Below are 23,050 nucleotides of genomic sequence, written 5' to 3'. Positions count from 1 at the left end.
AAACAACCCTACTCCTCCCTATTTCTTTATGTAGCTCTCCGCCCAGAACCGACTGACCGCAAAGGGAGGGAAGAAAAGCCTTGAGAGCCAAATGTATCGCCTGCAATTCCAGAAGACTGGTGTGAAGCAATCTCTCCTCAGGAGACCAAAGGCCCTTGATCGCCGGATTCCTCAGATGAGCACCCCACCTTAGAGTTATCACTGTGGACACCAGAGAAGTAGGTTGAAAAGGCTTCCCCTGAGACAGATTGCCTGAAACACTCCACCATAACAGGTCCCCTGCAGTGTCTCTGGAGATTCTGATCACCTCCCTGACATCTCTGTTGTGTTGAAACCACTGCCTGCAAAGGCACCACTAGAGCGCCCTCAAATGCCAATGTGCATGGTTGACTAACAGAATGCAGGAAGCGAACAGACGGAGCAAGCGTAAGACCCTCAGGACTGAAAAAGTCGCTCCATCTTGAAACATTGAGATCATATCCTGGATGTCTAAAATCCTCTGAGGAGGCGGGAAAGCACAACTCACAGTAGTATTCAGTAACACCTCTATAAAAAGGTTGCGCTGAGAAGGCACCAGGTGAGATTTGCGTACATTGATTGAAAAACCCAAGTCGGACAACAGCCGAGCTGTTCTTTGCAGATGATGCAGCACCATCTCCGGTGACTGCTTTAAGCAGCCAGCCGTCCAGATAGGGGAATACAGGAATCCCCGGCCTTCTGAGATGAGCTGCCACCACCGCCATCATCTTTGTGAAGACCTGAGGTGCGGAAGTAAGCCCCAACAGGAGGACCGCAAACTGGTAGCGCTGAGACGCTACCGTAAAAAGTAGATACTTCAGATGCGACTTCAGGATGGGAATGTGAAAATACGCATCATGTAAATTGATCGACACAATCCAGTCTTATTGCTGCAGCAAAGGAAGAAGAACCTGAGCTAGGGTCAACATCTTGAACTTCTCCTGCTTGAGGTAAAAATTCAAGATCCTGAGGTCCAGGATCTGCCTCAACTGCCTGTCCTTTTTGGGGATCAGGAAATACCAGGAGCAGCATCCCTGACCCCTTTCCTGCTCCGGAACAACCTATATTGTACTTTTCTGTAACAAGGACAGGAGCTCTTGCTACAGAAACAACAGATGGTCCTCCGAACACCAGCCTTGGCAAGGAGGATAAAACTCCTGGAAAGGAAGGGCGTACCCATGTTCTACAATATTTAAAACCCAAATATCTGATGTAACAGATTTCAATTTTGTAGAAAATGGGACACAGGCCTCCTACGGGTTCAACATGCTCAAAGATGGGGGATCTAGAGCTGCATCCTGCAGATCCAGTAAGGGGGGGACAGGAGAGGAGGAGCAAGAGACCTGTTGACAAGCTGCCCCTCGCAGACTACCTCTTCCCTTCCCCTGTACAACTTATACAGGGGGTTCCGCTGCTGCTGACAGCCTCGAAATGGAGCAGCCTTTCCAAATGCATGACATTTCTGTTAACAGAACCCTTAGGCTGGGACTGTAGGCCTAAGGATCTAGCAGTAGTCCTGCTAACCTTAAAACGTCGCTGAGCTGAATCTGCCTTTGCCCCAAAGAGTCTGGAGAAATTAAAGGGAAGATGCAGCAGTGTGGCTTGAATGTCCGTTTAAAATCCAGATCCGCTTAACCTGGCGTGTCTCCTGGTTGCCAGGAGCCCATCACCCTGGTGACAGAGCCCGCTGTATCTAGACCAGACTGGATCACCGGATGGGCTGCTGCTTGTGTATCAGTCAACACCTCCATAAAGTGACCTCAAACATTGTCAAGCAGCTTAGGAGCCACCTCCTTGGCTGCGTCCATCAAGGCATGGATATACCTTCCTAACAGGCATGTGGAGTTAGTAGATTTCTATACCATGCGAGCCAATGACAAACTTCTGAGCCGACTGTTCCAGCTTTTTAGAATCCCTATGTCCAGGGTTGGAGGGGAAGGAACCTGCTGACTGTTTGGAAGAACATGAAGCATGAACCACCAAGCTTTCCGGTGGAGGGTGAGAGGTTAAAAAAGCTGGATTTCCAGGTGCAGCCTTATACATTTTTTCTACTGCCCTGTAGACTGCCGGGGCAGACATTGGCTTCTGCCACAAGTACAAAATCGGCTCCGTCAGAGCTTCATTGAATGGGAGCAAAGGCTCTATCACTAAATAAGGAGAGTGCAAACCCTCAGTCAGAATGTTAGACCCGACATAAGCAGTGGCCAACGGCAGATCCAAAAGGTCAGAAGCCTTCCTAATAACCGTGTGATATGGAGTCACGTCTTGAGATGGTAGAGCCTTGGGAGAAGAGAGCTCCCATTCCGGATAAGTGTCGAATCCACTGGCCTCCTGAAGACCTTCTTCCAGAGGCTTCTGTGCCTCTCTCCTGGACTGCATCTTCGGAATCTGCATCGGCGGCGCCAGTGACATCGGAGCCGGCATCGAAGGAGGTCCCTGAGTGGCTGCCAGCGGCACTGCACGAAGCTGGAAAGGCACCGGCCCAGAGCCCGACAGTGCCGGAGTAACAAGCGAGATCGGCATTTAGCACCTTGACGTCCAGAGCGGCCATGACAGTCATCGCCAGGAAAGGCACAAATGGTGCCTGGGCATAATGCTGGGAAATGCCCAAATTAAAGATAAATGGTCCCACTGGTCCAGCCGACACGCCGGATGGGTAAGCCGCTTTGGCGAATAAGACAAACATCACATTTAGAAAATGTGACGGATCGTGGTTCAGTCCATGGCCCCGAGGCGGGTTCTGGCTGTGGCGCTGTTCCAGTTTCCTTGCTTGAGCCGTTTCTGGTCCTACTTCTATTTTTATCACTCACCTGGGGTTCTTGATTACGGATGCTAGTCTTTCACTGGCGTCTTCCGGGTCGTGTCCCGCACTACAAACGTGTTCTTCTTTACACGGGCGTTCGTTTTTGGTAATGGGTAAGTTTCTGACTCACGTTTTTGTTGTTACATGGTGGCGAGTCACCAATTTCACCGGGTGTTCCTCTTGGGCTTTTCTTTTTGTCAACTTCGCGTTTTCCTGGTTCTTTAATGACTATCTTCTGTACATTACTAATGTCTGTCGTTTCACTCGTAAACATTTCATACACTGTGGTCTACACCCCTCATTTGTCACTTTTTGATGTCTACTCTCGTATTTATCCAATTTATTTACTTATTCCACCGGTTTAACCTGGCGTCTTCACATGGTGTGTTGATCACGTGACGGGTGGTGGCCCTCCTAATTCTTCTTTTTTCACTGGGCGCATTTTTGCGTGTCTTTCAAGTTCCTGTACACTTCAGCGATCTACAAAGTCTTTTTTCTTCTTTTCTTTCTAGAAACCATATCCCCCTGAAGAAGTGCTAATGTAGCACGAAATGCATTGGGGTTTTTCCATCTTACCATGTGTTAATTTCATCCCATGAATTTACAATGGATCTGCTTTAACATGGATTTATGAAATATGAAAATATAAGTCTTTTTGTTACCATGAACTTACATTTGGATTTACAATAAGGAATAAACCTTTCTTTAAAAACTCATCAGTTTCCTAACAATTAACTTTATACTACGCACGACCGTGCTTTAAAGAGTGCTCAGGACAGCTTCTTACTCTTTGGTAAGACTTCTTCTTTGCTGCTGGCGTTGAAGACACTGGAGCCGGAATAGGTGAAGTCGGAAATACAGGAGACGTCTGCAAACCTCTTGGCGCTGGTAAATTTACTGAAGTTGCATGCGGAGAAGGAGAAGGAGAAATGTCATCTTTTCTATGGCGCCGCTGGACTGGGGTTGCCGACCTTCGATGACTTGCCCTTCGAAGAACGACGCCTGGACCCATGACGCCACTTCTTCTTGTGTTTTTTTGGGACGACCTCGAGGTGTGCGGGGTTGGCTACTTTGACTTGGTCCTCTTGCGGCTTCTCTTTTCCTTCTTCGCCCGGGCCATAAATAACTTTGCCTCCCTTTCCTTAAGAGCCTTTGGATTCATTCTTCGACAAGCCGAACATCCCTTGACATCATGATCTGACAACTGACATCAAAGGCAATCTTCGTGGGGGTGATGGGCGAGATGGACATATGACTCCCACAACCGAACGAAAATGGAGAAAGAATTTCTCCCATGAGTACAAAATGAATATAGACTGGCACTTAGAGCATACAAGAACCAATAAAAAATTGCACAATCATCCTATTACCAAGTGAAGATCTTTGAGGCTGCTAATTCCCCTAGGGACATTTTTAAATCTTTGGTCACCCCCTCCTGTCCCCCGAATGAAGCTTCGGACCCCCAGAAACGCTGCGAAGAATTGGCCAATTTTTTTGCCACAAAGGTTGCCAATATCTACTCAGCCTTCTGCACTGCTGACAATACTGACACCGCCCCCTCCTACCGTGCCTGTACCGCCCACAACTCTTGAGGCCCTCCCTTTGATTGATCTACCCACGGTAGAAAGACTCCTCGACAATCTTAAATCTGGGTCCCCCTCAGACAAACGCTGATGGGACGAGCAGTGTGCGACCTCATTCGGACTTACTATTTATACAGGCTCCCTTGAGCCGGTGGAGGTGACGACCTCGAGACAACGCACCTGCACGCCTTAAGAGGTATCTGGACCTAAGAATATTTTCGGCAGCCCACGCAGCAACCCCGTGCACACGCCTAATCCCTGCTGATGAGCGATAATGAACGCAAAACACATGTCCAGGGATGGCAAGCACACCAGTGAACACCCTCAAGACTTTAAACTCGGGTAGAAGCGCACCCGCTGATACCGACCACATGGACCATCATGCTCCGGGGTCACACGCTGATGGGACGAGCAGTGTGCGACCTCATTCGGACTTACAGCCTTGACCCGGAAGATTGGGCCAACTATCGTCCCATTTTTCTTCTGCCGGGGCTTAGTAAAATTGCAAAGAAACATGTCAACATTGCACTATCATCCTACATTGAGAACGAGGGAGCCCTTCACCCCACCCAACCGAGGTTTAGAACTAAGCAAGGTTTAGAGACCGCCTTGGTTGCGGTGGTGGAGGAAACAAGGAAAATTGTGGATGCAGGAGGCTGCGCTGCGGTGGTCCTGTTGGACCTCAGCGCAGCCTTCGATACAGTAAATCACACACTCATGATTCGCCGCTTGCGGGAGGTTGGTATCTCAGGGGTGGCCCTTAAATGGCTTCAGTCCTTTCTTTCAGAGAGAACCTTTTCAGTCTTTGAAGAGGAATCAGCATCTAAACAACTTCCACTGCATTACGGCGTTCCCCAGGGATCCTCACTGAGCCCAACCATGTTTAACATCTACATGAGGCCTCTGGCTGATGTGGTTCTTCCCTGGGGAATTCAGTTTGTCACCTACGTCGATGACACGCAGTTGGTTGTCTCCCTTGCTAGGGCGGATGCTGGGGATTCTGGGACAAACAATCTGTCCCCTTGTCTTACCAAGGTTCTTGAATGGATGGACTCCTCCTTTTTAAAACTCAATGGTTCAAAAACCGAGATTATGCTGTTGGGCTACAAGGCCCCCATCAATCTTGACCCTTGGTGGCGGAGGTGTCTGGGTCCCCCTCCCATTCCTAAGATCCAAATCAAGAGTCTGGGGGTCTGGCTCAATCCCACTCTGGGTTTTCAAGTTCAGGCTCGAAAGGTTACCTCAACATGTTTTGGTCTGCTTAGGCTTCTAAGGAAGATTTTGACCCTTCTTCCATTTGAGGCCAGACGGCTCCTTGTCCAGCCCCTTATTCTTTCCCGACTTGACTATGCTAATGCCGTCTATCTCGGTGCACCCTTAGGCACTATTAAAATACTACAGTCGGTCCAGAATTGCGCAGCTTGTCTGCTATTCGAGGTACCGAGACACTGCTCTGCGAAGGCAGCTGTGCGCTCTCTTCACTGGCTACCGGTGCAGGAAAGGGTCCGGTTTAAAGCCATGTGTATGGCTCATAAGTAAATAACTAACAATGGCCCGGTTATCCTGCGCCCTCTGTTTTGCCATTACCAATCTACCAGAGTCCTGAGGTCTAAGCATCTCAATCTTCTGACAGTCCCGAGGGTTAAGAGGTCACACATGGGTGGCCGACGGTTCTCTTTTCACGCAGCTAAATGTTGGAACCAACTCCCCGAGAACATTCGGCTTGAATCCAACCATCTTGCCTTTAGGAAACAGTTGAAGACCTTCTTGTTCCGCTGAGTTGTGGTGTTTTGCTCTGGGTCTAAAAGCGCTGGGATGCCTCCGGGTAGCCATGCGCTATATAAGTCTGTACTCATTCATTCATTCATTCATTCATTCATTCCCTACAAGGTTTAAACCCTGACTATTTCTGTGTACTCAATGCACTGCTGCAACCACAGATAGACTGTAACAATGTTATTCCTGCATAGAAATGGAGAGTCCTAGAAAAACCTTTACACGTCAACGGCGCGGAATAAGGGCAACTGACGTCAGCACACCGATGATGTCTTCTTATGGCTTCACTGACATTATACAGAGTTGCAAGCGGGGCCATGCTATTGTGACATCCTACTCGACGAGGGAGAGCTATGAACAAAGTTTCCGGGGAATGCTGGCGCAAGGGTAATTTGAACGGTGAGGAATCCACAGGCAGATGTATCCATCAGAATAGAACTACCTTCTGGCGACCAGTTGGATGGATGGATGGATGGATGGATGGATGGAGATTATATATATATATATATATATATATATATATATATATATATATATATATACATACACACACACACACAGACACGGAAAAAAACATAGGTTTCAGGGACGTTATAGTTCGTTGAACATTTGACTCATATAAAACCAGAGAAATTTGCCTGTTCTAGTTAGATGAGCTAACTATAACTCAAGCGCCCGCAATGCACTGGTGATGACGTCACATATTACATCACTCATGACATGGTCAGTGACATCACTGATGACCTCATTGATGACATCATCCAGTGAATGTGTGTTTCTGGAAAGTTTAGATATTTTTCATATATATCTATGCCAAGGTGTATTGAAGAATGAGTGGATTTACAAGTGTCTGAATGGAATATTTAGTAGGTGCGTGACTGACTGTGTATGTGAGTGATTGAAAGTGTCTTACTGAATGCATGGGTTGGTGAAAGTCTGTATTATTCTCTCAGTTGGTGTGTAAGTGGCTGCATGGGTTGGTGAGTAGGTACATGAGTGTCTATATGGGTTATTGATTTGTTGTCTGAGTATCTGTATGTGTGCCTGAGTGTCTGTGTGGGTGGGTGTGTGAATCTGTGCATAGATGTCTGAGTGGGTGATTCACTGATTGTATGGATTCAAAAGTGCATCTGGAAAGGGCTGTATGGGTGAGTTAGTGTGTGAATGGGTGTGTTGGTGAGTGAATGAATGTCTCAGTGGTATATGTGCGAGTAACTGCATATGTTTTAAGGTAGTATATTTGAGTGTTTGAATATATAAATGACTATACGTGAAAGTAAGTTATTTGAAGAGTGGGTGTATAAATGAGTGTCTGCTCGTATCAGTGATTGTATAAGACAGTAAGTATGTGTTAGTATCTGCATAAATAAGTCATGTGGTGTGTGTATAAATAACGGAGTTGGTGTGTATAACTGTATACATGATTACATTGGTATGTGATTGATTCTTTGCATGACTGACTAAGTATGTAAGTAACTATGGATGAGTGGCGGAGTGTTACTATATGTATAGGTGTATGCATATTATAGTACTGTATTGATGAGTAAGTGCATGTATAAGTGACTGGATGTGTGTATAGACCTAGGAAATAGTGGGTGGTATGTAGTATCTGGCATTGTTGTGTGTATGGTTTAAAAAATAGTAGTCTGTATTTTAGAGTGCGTGTATCAAAGTTTATATTAGGGCATCAGTATATGCATCAGATTTTCACGTGGATGATGTTATCAGTGATGTCATTTGAGATGTCATCAGTGATGTCACTGACCATGTCATGAGTGATTTAATATGTGACGTCATCACCAGTGCATTGCGGGCACGCGAGTTATAGTTAGCTCAACTAACTAGAACAGGCGAATTTCTCTGATTTTATAAGAGTCAAATGTTCAACTAACTATAATGTCCCTGAACCCTATGGCTTTTTAGTGAATTTCTAAGGTTTTTCAAATGCTAATTCCTAACTATAATGACTGTAAAACCTATGGTTTGTTCAGTGAATTAAAAAGTTTTTTTAAATGTTAATTTCATGTTTTAATGTTTATAAAACCTATATTTTTTTTTATTATTTGTTCAATTATTTTGGAACTCTATTATACTTCTTTTTTTAATGTTAAAAATTATGTAATGTTTTATATCGTCCCCAAAAAATAAGTATCTTTCTTTTTTTGTTGGGAGAAAACTGCACTTCCATACCGGTAGCGTACCAAGCTCCATCACCAAGCGAATCTGATCCACTATATTGCTAAACTCGTAAATGATGCGCATTTCGTATCCGACGGGTTCGTGGCACTGAGTCCAGCGTAACATCACATAAGCATGAAGTCGCCCCAGCTGCTACTTTGGTAACCGACGGGTACGCAGTACCAAGCCACGTGTTACATCATGTACGTATGAGGTCACGCCCGCTGTGCGTTGCGTATGCGACAAGTGCACGCCGACAGGCCCTGTGTTACATCACAGACGTACGGGTACGGCATTCCCTCTTTTTTTCTTTGTCTCAAAAGTATATCTAAATAACTTTAAACCGTATATGAGGGCAAGCGATAATCTAAAATATCTTAAACATTTATATATTTCTAACTGTAATAAACTTATATTATGATAAATACATTTTCTCAAAATCGCGTCGGGTGCGGCCTCCATGCACGCTCGGTGCGCGATTGCCATGTGACCTTAAAAAAAAGCATTTGATTGCTTCATAACATTTCCCATTGTAACAGTTGGACGACCAGACCCATTTTAGTCATTCTCTCTACAGCGTTTGATGAGAGACACCTCTTCTGCTTTTTTTGAAAAGTTTTTTGCTGTATACACATATCTTATACTACACACAACATGAAACGATCATCTTGATCAATATTCATGGTGTGTACATTAGCCTTCCACGTGTGATGGCCATGCATCTCAAACGTTCATCAAAAAACAAATTTGTTGAACACGATGCCCCTGGTGTGTGTGTGCACATTATTGTGCTGCCTTTCGTCCTGGGTATTGGTGGCGCTAAGAAGTATCATCAGCCACGGGCAGAGTGCACATCCTAGATCACATTTGACAAACAGTAAACAGTAATGTGTAGATTTGTATTGCTGTACGCCCTGTTGTCACGCTTTACCAATATAGTAGAGTGTTATATGTGAGACTTTCAGATTCACGTTTGACATACATTGCTTGACTGTAATGAGCGTAATCACTGTGTATGACATAGCCTCACTGCTGATCCTCCCTCCATCCAAGCACATTTACATGTGTACCTTTCGCGATAGCAACACTTTCATTAATACCGCACACCATTGACATGCGTGTCTGTGCATATCCACAACCTTGACAACGACATGTGATGTTCGCCATTCAATCTTTTCGAACAGCATCTCATTAGCGACAGTTGCCGCCCTCCCGATACATGCAACATTAATGTAAATTGTGCATTCTGTGGCGTCAAAACTGCAAAAAAAAAAAACACACATAAGTACACTTCCTGGACAGGCAGGAACTGAACAACGCCCAGATCCCCGGAACAATTATTCACACCCTTACGCTGGCATGGTGTACACAAGCCCAGCCCACTTTGCGTACATATAAATAGGATAACGACAACGCCTCATGTACCAGTTCTTCCATACACCTCGCATATCACAATGCGCAATAAAAAAAAAGGATTCCATGTGGTGTACAGCATCCTGGCAATCAACACTGGCTCTAAATTGTGAACCCTACTGCCTGTCGTGTTTCGAAAGGGATCCATGAGGTGTACACCATCCTGCAATCAACATTGCAACTGAATTGTGAACACTGCTGCCCGTAGTATTTGCATACACAACAATGACAGCAGGTGAGCAGTGGTGCCTGGTTGTACAGCGGCTCCAATTGAGCGCGGTGCTGCAGGAGGGGTGGGCTGCATCAGCCTGAGTGCGCAGGTGCGAACAAGCCCTGTGTAATGATGTGATCTCGGACTTCATTCAGTCACATCTCGGTCTCATTTTAAAGACCTGCTGACCGTACAGTAGGCCTGAGCAAGCGGGCAACGCTGCCCTACAGACCCGTGTTGAGCACAGTGCTGTGGGAGGGGTGGAGTGCATCAGCCTGAGTGCGCAGGTGCGAACAAGCGATGTTGCTGTGCGTAATGATGTGATCTTTGACCTCATTCGATCACATGTCTGTCTCATTTTAAGGACCTGCTGGACCGTACTGTAGGCCTCAACCAGCAGGCAGCGCTGCCCTACAGACACATGCCGTTGGCTTTTAAGGCACTGTAGTGAGCTCATTACTAAGTGTACATGCACACAGGCTTCTGGCACTGCATTACATGCGCACATTATGCTTCTAGCATGCGCTCTGTTCCTTTGTATGTGAACGTTGGTATAACATTATTATTTAACCTTGTGTATTCTCGTGCACACCAACTCCTCTTTGAACCACAATTACCAGGAACAGTTGGTAGATCGTACTTCAAAAACGAAGGTTGCACTCAACTGGTGTTTTCTATTAAGCATGAAATAAACTTTCATTTACCTCCAGACGTTTCCAGCATTAAATATTTCTCCCTTTTCAGACACTGAATTAATTGAGCTAAAATGGGCGGAGCGGGTGCTCACCCCGTGATGATGCCCTCAGCATTCTGACGCCTTCTATCGTTGTATCAAGACACCGTCCCCGACCGGAGACCTGGTCTCCCACCCGACAAAGGTACCCGGACTCGAAGTTTGCACCAACACGTCGTTGGACACACCGATGGTGTCAGGTGAGCAGTGAAGCCTCGGTGCGCAGGACCTACAATTGAGCACAGTGCGGGGAAGGTGTGGAGGTGCAGCACCCTGAGTGCACAGGTTCAGCCAAGCGATGTTCCCGTAGCTAATAATGCAATCTCTCGCCTCATTCATAAGTTTCATTTTAAGGACTTGCTGCACCACACTCTCTCACGGACCCCAGCGTCCAGGACAAACTGGTGACGGGAGGTAAACACAGAGCTGGGTGCAGTAGGCCGATGCTCTGTCTCCTCCTTCCTCTGTTCTTTTGACTCTCCCTTCCCTTCTCCCTTCCACCCACTCCCTCCCTCCCCCTCCCATTCTCACCATCTTCCTTTCATTCGGACTACCTTTCTTTTCCTCTTCCACATGACACACATAATTATGTTTCATTTTTGTCTTGCAGGTTTTGTACGCTGCTTCCGGAGGAGTCCCACCCACGTATTTCATGTTATACTGTTGTTTGTTCTAATAAACTTGCGTTTCCATTTATTTGTGTTGTTTTAATAAAGGTTATTTTTTTCCAATAAATAAGTGAGTGTATAGATCTTTTTTCTGACAACACTTGCCTGTAGTTTATTGTGAAAATCGTCTGTTTATAGGAGGTTATGAGGGAAAACATTTGTAATTTTGCGGTGCACTTACCAAATATAAACCAACAGACTATTACACAAATGAAGCCTGGGTAATTATACAACTACAGGGTTCTAGGAGTGTATCACTTTATAACACCTTGAGTACTGCCCGTGTGATTACAGAACCAATAAGGCACTGCCTAGGACCACCGAGGCTTCAGGGACTAACGAGGCCCACCCTGCATATTTAAGTAAAGCCCCAGAGGGTGGCGATCCCCGGACTTCAGTTGGCCTCGAAGCCCCCCGAACAATTAGTAAACAATACCCGGGAAGGTGGCGATCCCCTAGGCTGCAAAACGTCTCTGTGCCCTCCAGCGCCTAATTTACATGTGACATTAAGATCCCCAGTCCTACAGAGACTCCGCAATATAATAGGATTGGCCATGGAACATTACCCATCCGGATCCGCTCTATTAAAGCGATACAAGGTTTTCCTCCTCTCGCTTCAACTAGTCAAACAAGGATTTGCTATCACAGGGTGGAAGCCATGCACCTGCCCTCTAAAAGCAAACATAAATGTCCCGCGGATGCACACCCCGGGACATTGTATGAGCTGCGCCCAGAGTACATCACTTTACAGCAATGAGCTCACAATTTAGGTTCACGGTTTAATACCAGAGTATTCAGACCAGTAGGAGAAAGTAGTTTGCTCCCTATATACTATAAACGCATTCTAACACTACTTACACAGTTATACTACAGCGGCTAGTATACTACAGCGCCCAGAGCCCATCACTTTACAGCAATCAGCTGGGTTTCATCCCCGAGTCTTCAGACCGGTAGGCGTGAGTACTTCGCTTTCCGCTTCTGGTATAGTATAAACACAAGATAGCGGTCAGTAGTTCGCTTCCCACTCCCTGTATGGTGTAAACACCTACTAACATTACTTCCACACATATGCTACAAAGACCAGACCACATCACTTTACAGCAATGAGCTCACGGTTTAGGCAGTCGGTTTCATACCACAGTGTAGCAGCATATCATCTCAGCACCATGTCACTCTGAACAACCTCGCACTTTCAGACCGGTAGGAGTGGCTACTTCGCTTCGCACTCCCCCACAGAGGTTACAGTGCTCCTACCCTCCTTTCCTACTTTTTTCGCCCTTTTTTCCCCTTACTCGCTTCAACGGAATGCCAATATGGCGGCAAACACTTCCTAGTTGCAACCGCTCGCAACCAATAGGCAGCAAGCTCGTGCTCGTAACGCCTCAGCTAATCAGATGGCCGAATTCCCAAATCTCGATATCTGTACATTTTGATATTTCTCCAAAACTACTGAACGGATTTACACCAAATAACCATAAGCGTGCTTTCTACACCAAGACCCTTCTCCATGCCAAATTTGGGGTAATTCTGTTCGCTCGTTCGATCTGTAGCCTTGTCTAAAGTTTCCTATGGAAATTAACATGGAGAAAACATGTTTAGGGACCCCCCTTTTATCTCGGCACCCCCCCTTGACAAAGCACCCCCAAACTTTCAACATAGGGGCTGATATGAACAAAGAATTGGTTTAGAAAATTTCATGAGAATTCATCAAACAACACCAAAGTTAGAAGCAAAACAAAAAATTGTCTTCCTATGGAAACTTTGTCCTAACTCGAACTACCTACTGGCGACCGCCAGTAGGTAATATCTATCTATCTATCTATCTATCTATCTATCTATCTATCTATCTATCTATCTATATATATATTCACTGAAAAAACCATAGTTTATAGACCATATATAGTTAGGAATTAGCATTTAAAAAACCTTATTTTACTCACACAAAACCATTGAAATTCCATATATAGTTAGTTGCACTAACTATATATCGTGCACCCGCAATCCACTGCTGATCATGTCACATATTACATCATTCATGACATGGTCAGTGACATCACTGATGACATCACTGATGACGTCATCCAGTGACTGTGTGTTTCTGTAAAGTTTAAATATGTTTTACATATTGAAGAATGAGTAGATGTATAAGTGTCTGGACGAAGGATTTAGTAGGTGCATGACTGAATGTATGAGTGAGTGATTAAATGTGTCTCACTGAGTGCATGGGTTAGTGACTAAAGTGTCTTAATTTGTGCATCATTATGTCTGTTGTTCTGTAAACTGCTGCATGTGTTGATCAGTAGCTATATGATTAACTATATGGGTTATTGATTGATTGTCCAAGTATTTGTATGGGAGACTGAGTGTGTGTGTGGCTGGCTGGGAGGTGTGTGACTCTGTGCAGATCAATGTGTACTTGTATCAATGATTGTATAAGAAAGTAAGTATGTGTTAGTATATGTTTGAAAATGTAAGGTGCTCTATGTTTAACTGTATAGACAAGAAAATGGAAGTGTGATTGATTCTTTACAGGACTGACTAGGTGTGTGAGTAACTCCATGGATGAGTGGCAGAGTGTGAGTGTCTGTATAGGTGTATGAGTGCACATGATAGTGTTGTAAAGATGAGTGATTGTATGTATGAATGATTGTATGGGTGAATGAGTGAATGTGTGTGTAGACGTAGGAATCAGTGAGTACGTATGTAGTAACTAGTATTGGTGTGTCAATGGTTTCAAAAATTATACTCTGTATTTAACACTGGGTGAAACAGAGGTTATATTAAAATGTGAGGAGATGCATTGTATTGTCACATGAATGATATCATCAGTGATGTGGTCATTGATGTCAAATGAGATGTCATCAGTGATGTCATCAGTGATGTCATTTGAGATGTCATCAGTGATGTCATCAGTGATGTCACTGACCATGTCATGAATGATGTAATATGTGACATGATCAGCAGAGGATTGCGGGTGCACGATATATAGTTAGTGCAACTAACTATATATGGAATTTCAATGGTTTTGTGTGAGTAAAATAAGGTTTTTTAAATGCTAATTCCTAACTATATATGGTCTATAACCTATGTTTTTTTCAGTGAATTTTCAAGGTTTTGTAAATGCTAATTCCTAACTATATATGGTCTATAACCTATGGTTTTTTCAGTGAATTTCAATGGTTTTTTAATAGCAAATATCATAAGCTGTCGAATGTCAAGTACGTGGTAAGTGAAAACATTTTCGTGTTTATGCACACTGATCTGCTTTGAATGGTGCCCCCCCCCCCTCATTTCTATTAGGAGTACTCTCTCTTTGCAGATAGTGAAAGGTAGTTAACGCAGGCCTTTGCCCCCGTTGTAATCCGTCGTGCCTGCTTCTCTCTCCATTTGATTGATTGTTATCCAAGTATTTACTGTTTTAGAATTAGTTCTCTTTGGTTCATTCTCTATTTACAAACAAACACAGAGTCGCAATACTCTGTTTAGTCTTTGCAGATAACGAAAAATCGTGTAAAAAAAAAAGAAAAGGAATCGAGCAAAATCAGTAGGCCACTAATGGGATCTCTTTTTGACCTCGCTAAAATAGAAACATTAGGAACAACCCCTCATGACAAATACAAAACTAGTGAGATGAACTGAACTCCACACAATGATGGCTGCAAAACAGCTCGGCTCCGCCACCCACCCCGCCCAAAATAACGATAAAGAGCGGCTGCCATGATTGGTTGCGGAATGGCCACAACGGAGCTACGAAATGGTGCTGCTCTCATGCTAACCCCAGCTTCGGTCTGAAACATCCAGAAACACTGTAGACTACCAATTCGATCAGTTCCGGTAGCGCCCCAATGTAACCCGGTAGAGAAGAACTAGCCCTCCCCTCTTTGACTGATGGTTCTTGTTGCCTGTCCCTTCTGTTGTCATTTAACAGAACTATTTAGCCTGCTGAAAGGCGTTGTGTTTCGACCGCTGGTTGGTGGAGACATTTTGACTATATTCTGGACCTGCGTTGTCGCGTAATGCGTCATATGACGCGCCGCGTTAGCGCATCCGGAAGTCATCCGGGCGCGCAGCGCGTAACGTAAGCATAACAAGTCATGTGACTTGTTAATAAAACTTTTCATTGGTTCATTTTACTTTTCTTATTCTAATGATGAAAGCCTTGGTCATATCACCTAAAAATTACGCTTTTAATTACTTCCGAACATTATTTTCTCTTAAATATATGTTATAATGTTCCAGGCTAATGTACTTTCCCGGAAATTTTACAACTGTCCTGCAAGTAAAATATATTCTTTTTTCGAGAAAAAGAGCTTTTCTTCGTCCCATGACGGAGCCGTTGAGCAAAAGAGGGTCGACCTGCTGTCTTAGTCGCCGATACGCCTGAATATGAGATTCTTATCGATCACTTTATGTTGCAGGAAAAGAAAACACAACAGCCCTTGACCATTTATCTTTACTGCGTTCCTTCGTATTATACCTTTTACCCTTCATGTAATTGGTCTGCTTTATTTCACTTGCCTTTTAATGATTCTAAAACAGTGACTATTATTAAAAACTTTACCAATGTATACACTACTACCATGTTTTCTTTTAAAAACCTTTATTGTGAAAATTTCATTATACAAATACGAGCCTATAACCACGTGGGCCTGCCACGGAGCAAACTGTAATCGTATATGATGAATAGACATTTACACTGTAGAGGAACGTAACGGGCGGGCCATTAGGTTGCAAGAACTAAGGTGTCTAACAGTTACGGAATCGGTGGACGTACATTTTATAATTAAAATACGACAGGGCCAGTTACAATAAAATTATCTAGATATACATTTGCGGGCAAGTACCATGGGTGACGTTAATTCGAATTTTCAACAGTACAGTAATCAATAACACATCAGAACTTAATATCAATAGGGATGTCGAAATATTCAATCAATTCTCGTCCCCGCCCGCCATGTGCTTCAAAACTGCATACGTATCTCGTGATTTCAAGGTTCTGCAACCAGTACACAACAAGGAGTTACGAGTCCCATTTATTCCGGCGCCATTTTGGGCGAGGACGGGCAGGTCCAGGATATAGTCAAAATGTCTCTACCAACCATCGACTATGATGATGTTCATATGCTGTATTTATTAGAGTAACACTCATCTACCCACATGAAATTAATTTACCACAATCTAAACATGTCATTTTAATCTTTCCAAAGTTCTTCTAAATATTTGGGACCGTTTCCCTTGCCTCTGAAGCTCTCAGTGCCACTTCTTTGATGAATGTACTAGCAGGTCAGGGGTTCTCCTCCAAATCTCTCTTTTATGCAGCACTATAATTAATTGGTGCCACCTCTCCATATGACGATGCATGGTATAGTTACCACAACTATATTTTTTTTCGGTTCCTCTGGAGAGTTCATCGTGGCAGATGAAGCGTGTAACATACCGGGCATTTACCTTTTTTTGCATGTACAGGAAAGGAAAAAAAAATCGAGCGTCCGAGTTCTAAGGTGTCCCAGGGCCATTTTAGTGGACCAGGCCCAAATCCAAAGAACAGCCATCTCACAGGCTAATGGGGCGACCCACGCCGACTTTCAGCATTGTAGAATGACCACACCAGTACAGCAACTTGCTAGACATCACCTCGGTGCCATCCGGATCTCGGCGCCCCACTGCAGATGAAGTGCCTCTCAACTATGAAACCACCACGGTGACATCCGGATCTTGGCGCGTTGTGCTGCCTTCGGCCTTTTCGCACATCGGTCCGCTACTGACGCCATCTCACAGGCTAATGGGGCGACCCACGCCGAGTTTCAGCATTGTAGGATGACCACACCAGTACAGCAACTTGCTAGACATCACCTCGGTGCCATCCGAATCTTGGCATCTCAACGCCTAGTGGTATCTTCCATACAAAAAATATTGTTACGCTGCCTTTGGCCCCATTCGCACATCAGTCCGCAACTTAGACATCACCTCGGTGCCATCCGGATCTTGGCATCTCAGCGACTTGTGGTGTCTTCTACTCCGAAAATATAGTAGAAAATATTGTTGCGCTGCCTTTGGCCCCATTCACACATCAGTCCGCTACTGACACCATCTCACAGGCCAACAGGGCGCCCCACGCCGACTTTTACCATTGTACGATGGCCACACCAGTGCCACAACTTGCTAGACACCACCTCGGTGCCATCCGGATCTTGGCATCTCAGCGCCTTGTGGTGTCTTCAAATCAGAAAATATTGTTGCGCTGCCTTTGGCCCCATTCGCACATCGGTCCGCTACTGACGCCATCTCACAGGCCAACGGGGCGCCCCACGCCGACTTTCAGCATTGTAGGATGGCCACACCAGTGCGGCAACTTACTAGACACCACCTCGGTGCCATCCGGATCTTGGCGCGTTGTGCTGCCTTCGGCCTATTCGCACATCGGTCCGCTACTGACGCAAACTCACAGGCCAACGGGGCGCCCCACGCCGACTTTCAGCATTGTAGGATGGCCACACCAGTGCGGCAACTTACTAGACACCACCTCGGTGCCATCCGGATCTTGGCGCGTTGTGCTGCCTTCGGCCTATTCGCACATCGGTCCGCTACTGACGCAAACTCACAGGCCAACGGGGCGCCCCACGCCGACTTTCAGCATTGTTGGATGGCCACACCAGTGCGGCAACTTACTAGACACCACCTCGGTGCCATCCGGATCTTGGCGCGTTGTGCTGCCTTCCGCCTATTCGCACATCGGTCCGCTACTGACGCAAACTCACAGGCCAACGGGGCGCCCCACGCCGACTTTCAGCATTGTTGGATAGCCACACCAGTGCGGCAACTTACTAGACACCACCTCGGTGCCATCCGGATCTTGGCGCGTTGTGCTGCCTTCGGCCTATTCGCACATCGGTCCGCTACTGACGCAAACTCACAGGCCAACGGGGCGCCCCACGCCGACTTTCAGCATTGTAGGATGGCCACACCAGTGCTGCAACTTGCTGGACACCACCTCGGTGCCATCCGGATCTTGGCGCGTTGTGTTGCCTTCGGCCTATTCGCACATCGGTCCGCTACTGACGCCGCCTCACGTGCCAACGTATTTTCTCCGCATTTTACACCCTATGCCGCATAACAGGTCATGTGACTTGTTTATAAAACTTTTCATTGGTTCATTTTACTTTTGGTTTCCTAATGATGGAAGGCTTGATCATGTGACCTAAAAACAACACTTTTCATAGGATGAAAACTTTTTTTTTTTTCCCAAACGATGAAAGCCCCACCTTGTTTCTGGATGTTTCAGACTGAAGCTGGCGTCAGCATGAGAGCACCACCATCTCGTGGCTCCGTCGTGGTCATTCCGCGAGCAATCATGGCAGCCGCTCCCCACCAGAAGCCTGCAGGAGTCGGAGCCCCCAAAACTTTTGATGAATTCTCAAGGCGGAGGGGACGCTTTCGAGAATGGGGTCCAAGACCTAGCAGACAAGCGTCCGATTTCCAAGGTGTCCCAGGGCCATTTCAATGGACCAGGCCCAAAAAGGAAACAGCCTGCCGCCATTTTGAGAGTCCTGTGACAGCCGCCTATCGCTGCACCGCAAGAGTGGGCGCAACTCAGCTGAATTGCGGCTTTTGACACAGTGGACCAAAAACGGACGGAATGGCAACTGAAACGGTAAAGGGGCGCCCCACTACAACAGATGACACTCCACCTGGAGAGGCCCGTTCACGCCGCCTCCCCCGGGGCGCTCCACGCCGTTATTCGGAGCAGCATTGTAGGATACCAAAACCAGTGCGGCAACTTACTGGACATCACCTTGGTGCCATCGTTCTGCTGCCTTGGAACTATTCGCGCAACAGTTTGCTACTGATGACCCACCCCCCGCGACGCCCCATGCCGTTATTTGCTGGGTGGCAACTTACTAGACATCACTTTCGTGTCATTTAGATTTCGGCGCGTTCTGCTGCCTTGGAACTATTCGCACAACAGTTTGCTACTGATGACCCACCCCCCGCGACGCCCCACGCCGGAAATCTGGACGTTGTGCTGCGTTGGGACTATTCGCACAGCCGACCGCTACTTCGTTGTTTTTCCCTAAAAATGTTTATATGTTATTACTATTTTTGTTTTCTTGTATATATTTATAAATTATTAAAGTTTTATAATCTTACTACTTTGTCGGAGTGCTATATATTTTTAATGTGACACATAATTGTAAAAACTTTGATGTACAAACAGTCATCCCTGGAATCTTCCGCTTCAGGCTCGGTCCCCTCCCCAATCACAATACAGGATGGTTTTCAGATAATAGCAACGCTTCTGCTGTGACGGATCTCATCGAGTGTGGGCCTTGATCTACTATAACTCCTTTGAAGAGGGGTGATTCTTTACAGCTGTGGCCATAAACTACATCTGCAGGGCTAGCTGATACCCTAGGACCAGCCTGGACAATCGGACACAGAGGAAAAGGAGTGTCAGAGGGTGCGGTAGTGAATAGGGCGAAAGGGAGGTGTCGGGCGGGCACAGGGTGTGATTCTCAGGGAACAGCAGCGCAGATGGGGGAGGTTTATTACCCATGCATAAGACAGAGAGCGGGGGTGACCACTGCCTGGGGGAGATGCTTGCGAGGGTGGGGAGCCATGCTAAGGATCGACAGCGTGCACAGAGTGGGTCTGGTCAAGGCATCTAAAATGGCTGCCGTGCACGACAAAAGTGTGGCATTTGAAAAAAGACAAGATGGCGCAGACAATGTTTTTCAACACTTCCTGATTTCCTTCGAATCGAACGTTAACAGACGTTGGGGCATATTACCAAAGTTAAGCGATATTTATCCCTAACGATGCTTAGCAACGATTTTTTTACCGTCAGAAATTATCGCAGATAAACCTTGCTATTATCAAGGTTTATCGGAAATACGATAAAAAACGACCGCAATGCATTAATATCGCTGAAAACTCAGCGATATTCATGCATTACCGAGCTAATGCTCTTAGCCATGTTATCCACCTCCCATTGGATAACATGGCTAAGAACTGCTCAGGGCAGGTGGTAGCTTTTGGAGATATTCGCCCTTATCTCGAATATTTCCAAAAGTTGATAATAGGAGATAGCGATGTTAGCGACTGTTTCCAGTCGCTAACATCTTGGCATGCCCACTTTGCATGTCATTAGTGATAAATATCACTCACATGCAAAGTGGGGCCCAAGATGGTCGCTATCTTCTACTAGCCGTCGCTAACTGGTGTTAGCAACAGCTAGGTAATACACATATAATTTTATCTCCGCGAAGCGGAGCGCTGTTACAGATATATATCTTGTTTCTGAACGTTAATTTCTCAAAATGCACTGAAGCACATATATTGAGACCTAGCAAAGGCACATCGGGCTACCAGTCCCTACAATTTTGCCAAGTTTCGTGCAAATCCATTCAGCTGTTCGATCCTACCGAGAGACAAGATGGCGGCCGCTACGGACTGTTTGGAATGTTTACAGACACCGGAGAGCCAATCAGCTTCGCTTCGCAAAGCTCCGTAACGCGAAAAGTACGCGAAGCGGTGCGCTGTTACAGATATATACCTTTTTTTGAACGTTAATTTCTCAAAATCCACTGGAGCACATATATTGAGATCTAGCAAAGGCACATCGGGCTACCAGTCCCTACAATTTTGCCAAGTTTCGTGCAAATCCATTCAGCTGTTCGATTATTATTATTTTTATTTTTTTTTGCCCCGCGGGGCCCTTTTAAAACCTCCACATCAAACCTAGGGGGTGAGCGACAATGTACTATGCCCCCTTATGGTCATTTGCCCCTTCGCTTTGGCCTCCTCTTGTCTCTCGATCCTACCGAGAGACAAGATGGCGGCCGCTACGGACTGTTTGGAATGTTGACAGACGCCGGAGAACCAATCAGCTTCGCTTCACAAAGCTCCGTTGCGCGAAAAGTACGCGTAGCGGAGCGCTGCCCAGTCCGCTGTTACAGATATATATCTTTTTTTGAACATTAATTTCTCAAAATCCACTGAAGCACATATATTGAGACCTACAAAAGGCACATCGGGCTACCAGTCCCTACAATTTTGCCAAGTTTCGTGCAAATCCATTCAGCCGTTCGGGCTAAAAGTGAGGCCAACCGCCCTATGGAAATTAACATGGGAAAAACGCGTTTTGGGACCCCCCTTTTTTCTCGGCCCCCCCTTGACGAACCCCCCCAAAATTTTCAGGGGCTGCTCAGAAACAAAATGTGCCATTTTCCTGAAAATTTCAGCCAATTCCGCCCACAAACGCCAAAGTTATTAGACATAGAATTTTCAAAAAACCCATAGAGAAAAAATCCTAACTATATATACCTACTGGCGACCGCCAGTAGGTAATATATATATATATATATATATATATATATATATATATATATATATATATATATATATATATATATATACACACACACACACACGAAAAATGAGTGGAAAAACACATGAAAAAAGTTTATAGATTGGATAGAGAGAAAGATCTAGAAGGGCATGGTGGTGGATTAGTTGACTACGGAAACAAGGAATAAAAAGAAGCAAGCATCAAATGAAGAAGGTAGGATGGGATGGCTGAACTATTTTGTGCTCATCATTGTGAATGATGAAATGTGATGGTGTGAACAATGTAGAAGGTCTTGTGGGAGAAGATATGTAATTTGTTTTATCATGTACATCGCATCAACTACTTTACCTTTTATATCATCAATTTTTTTCTTAAATTGTGGATGTGTTCCCAGCCTGGCAATTGCACGCTCCTCAGCAGTACTACCTGGCTGCAATGAAAAACAAAAATATTATGAACGGAGATATGTAACCAAGAGAAAAATTAATAACATATAATTTAGCAAACGTTTAATCTTTTATTCACTAAATAAGCAGACCTGGAAGTTCTGATTGAATTTAAATACATATACAATGCGGTTTTTAGTGACCATTTGAGAAGAGATTGACATTCTAAGTCATGTACACAGAAATAAAAAAAAAAAACAGCACTGCTAAAAAGTCATAGTAGTTGGAGCTCGTGAACAAGGAACTTCAATGACTTGACCAAAATCTATCGAAATCAACTTATCTTGCACTTGACCGGTCCTTTATTGCATATAGACCATTCAACACCTTATAAATCCTACAATCATACATGCTCCCTGCAACGCATATGAAGGATGTGGCCTAACTGCTAGAGCGATTGACCTCAAAGTTGGGGAGCCAGGTTCGAGTCAGGTTCGGCAGAGACACTCAACATCCTGTGATTCTGGGCAAATCACTTAATCTCCCAGTGCCTACCTAAAATAAATGTGTCCGTCTCTAATGTAGCTGGCGCTCATGTAAAGTGCTCAGATACCTTCCGGTCAAGTTTGCGCTATATAAAACCTTTAAAAAATAAAATAAAAACATATTTCACCCCATCTGTGACACATCATCCACAAGCTGCACACCACCCAATACACATCCTATTTTTCATTAATGCTCTATAAGTCTGCATCTTTACCCATATTTGAAATGTGCCCCAGCCAAAATCATGAAGACACGCGCCTGTCCCAGTATTACAACACTTCTTGCACCATTTTGAAAATGCTTCTTCATGACACAAATTCCTGTCAAGCATCCTGCAAAGAAATCCCTGCCAGTGTGTTATACAATACCTCATCTTCTTACAATTTT

The 23,050-nt window shown here is 45.1% G+C and overlaps 1 protein-coding gene and 1 long non-coding RNA gene across 2 annotated transcripts in view; one reads left to right on the top strand and one right to left on the bottom strand.

Moving 5' to 3' along the window:
* The window catches only part of LOC144818283 (uncharacterized), a 183,944-nt gene extending 172,527 nt beyond the window's left edge, over positions 1-11,417 (top strand). The window contains exons 4-5 of the long non-coding RNA XR_013607082.1: positions 10,727-10,915; positions 11,326-11,417. This is a non-coding gene — a long non-coding RNA (uncharacterized LOC144818283). The remainder of the gene's footprint in view (positions 1-10,726; positions 10,916-11,325) is intronic.
* Positions 1-23,050, bottom strand: part of SRFBP1 (serum response factor binding protein 1) — a 271,124-nt gene that overhangs the window by 91,773 nt on the left and 156,301 nt on the right. Inside the window, exon 5 of the mRNA XM_078675562.1 lies at positions 22,080-22,161. Coding sequence (XP_078531688.1) covers positions 22,080-22,161 — 82 coding nt within the window. The remainder of the gene's footprint in view (positions 1-22,079; positions 22,162-23,050) is intronic.

The sequence above is a fragment of the Lissotriton helveticus genome, chromosome 2_1 (assembly GCF_964261635.1).
Source record: "Lissotriton helveticus chromosome 2_1, aLisHel1.1, whole genome shotgun sequence".
Lineage (NCBI taxonomy): Eukaryota > Metazoa > Chordata > Amphibia > Caudata > Salamandridae > Lissotriton > Lissotriton helveticus.
This window is presented reverse-complemented; position numbering and strand designations above follow the sequence as displayed.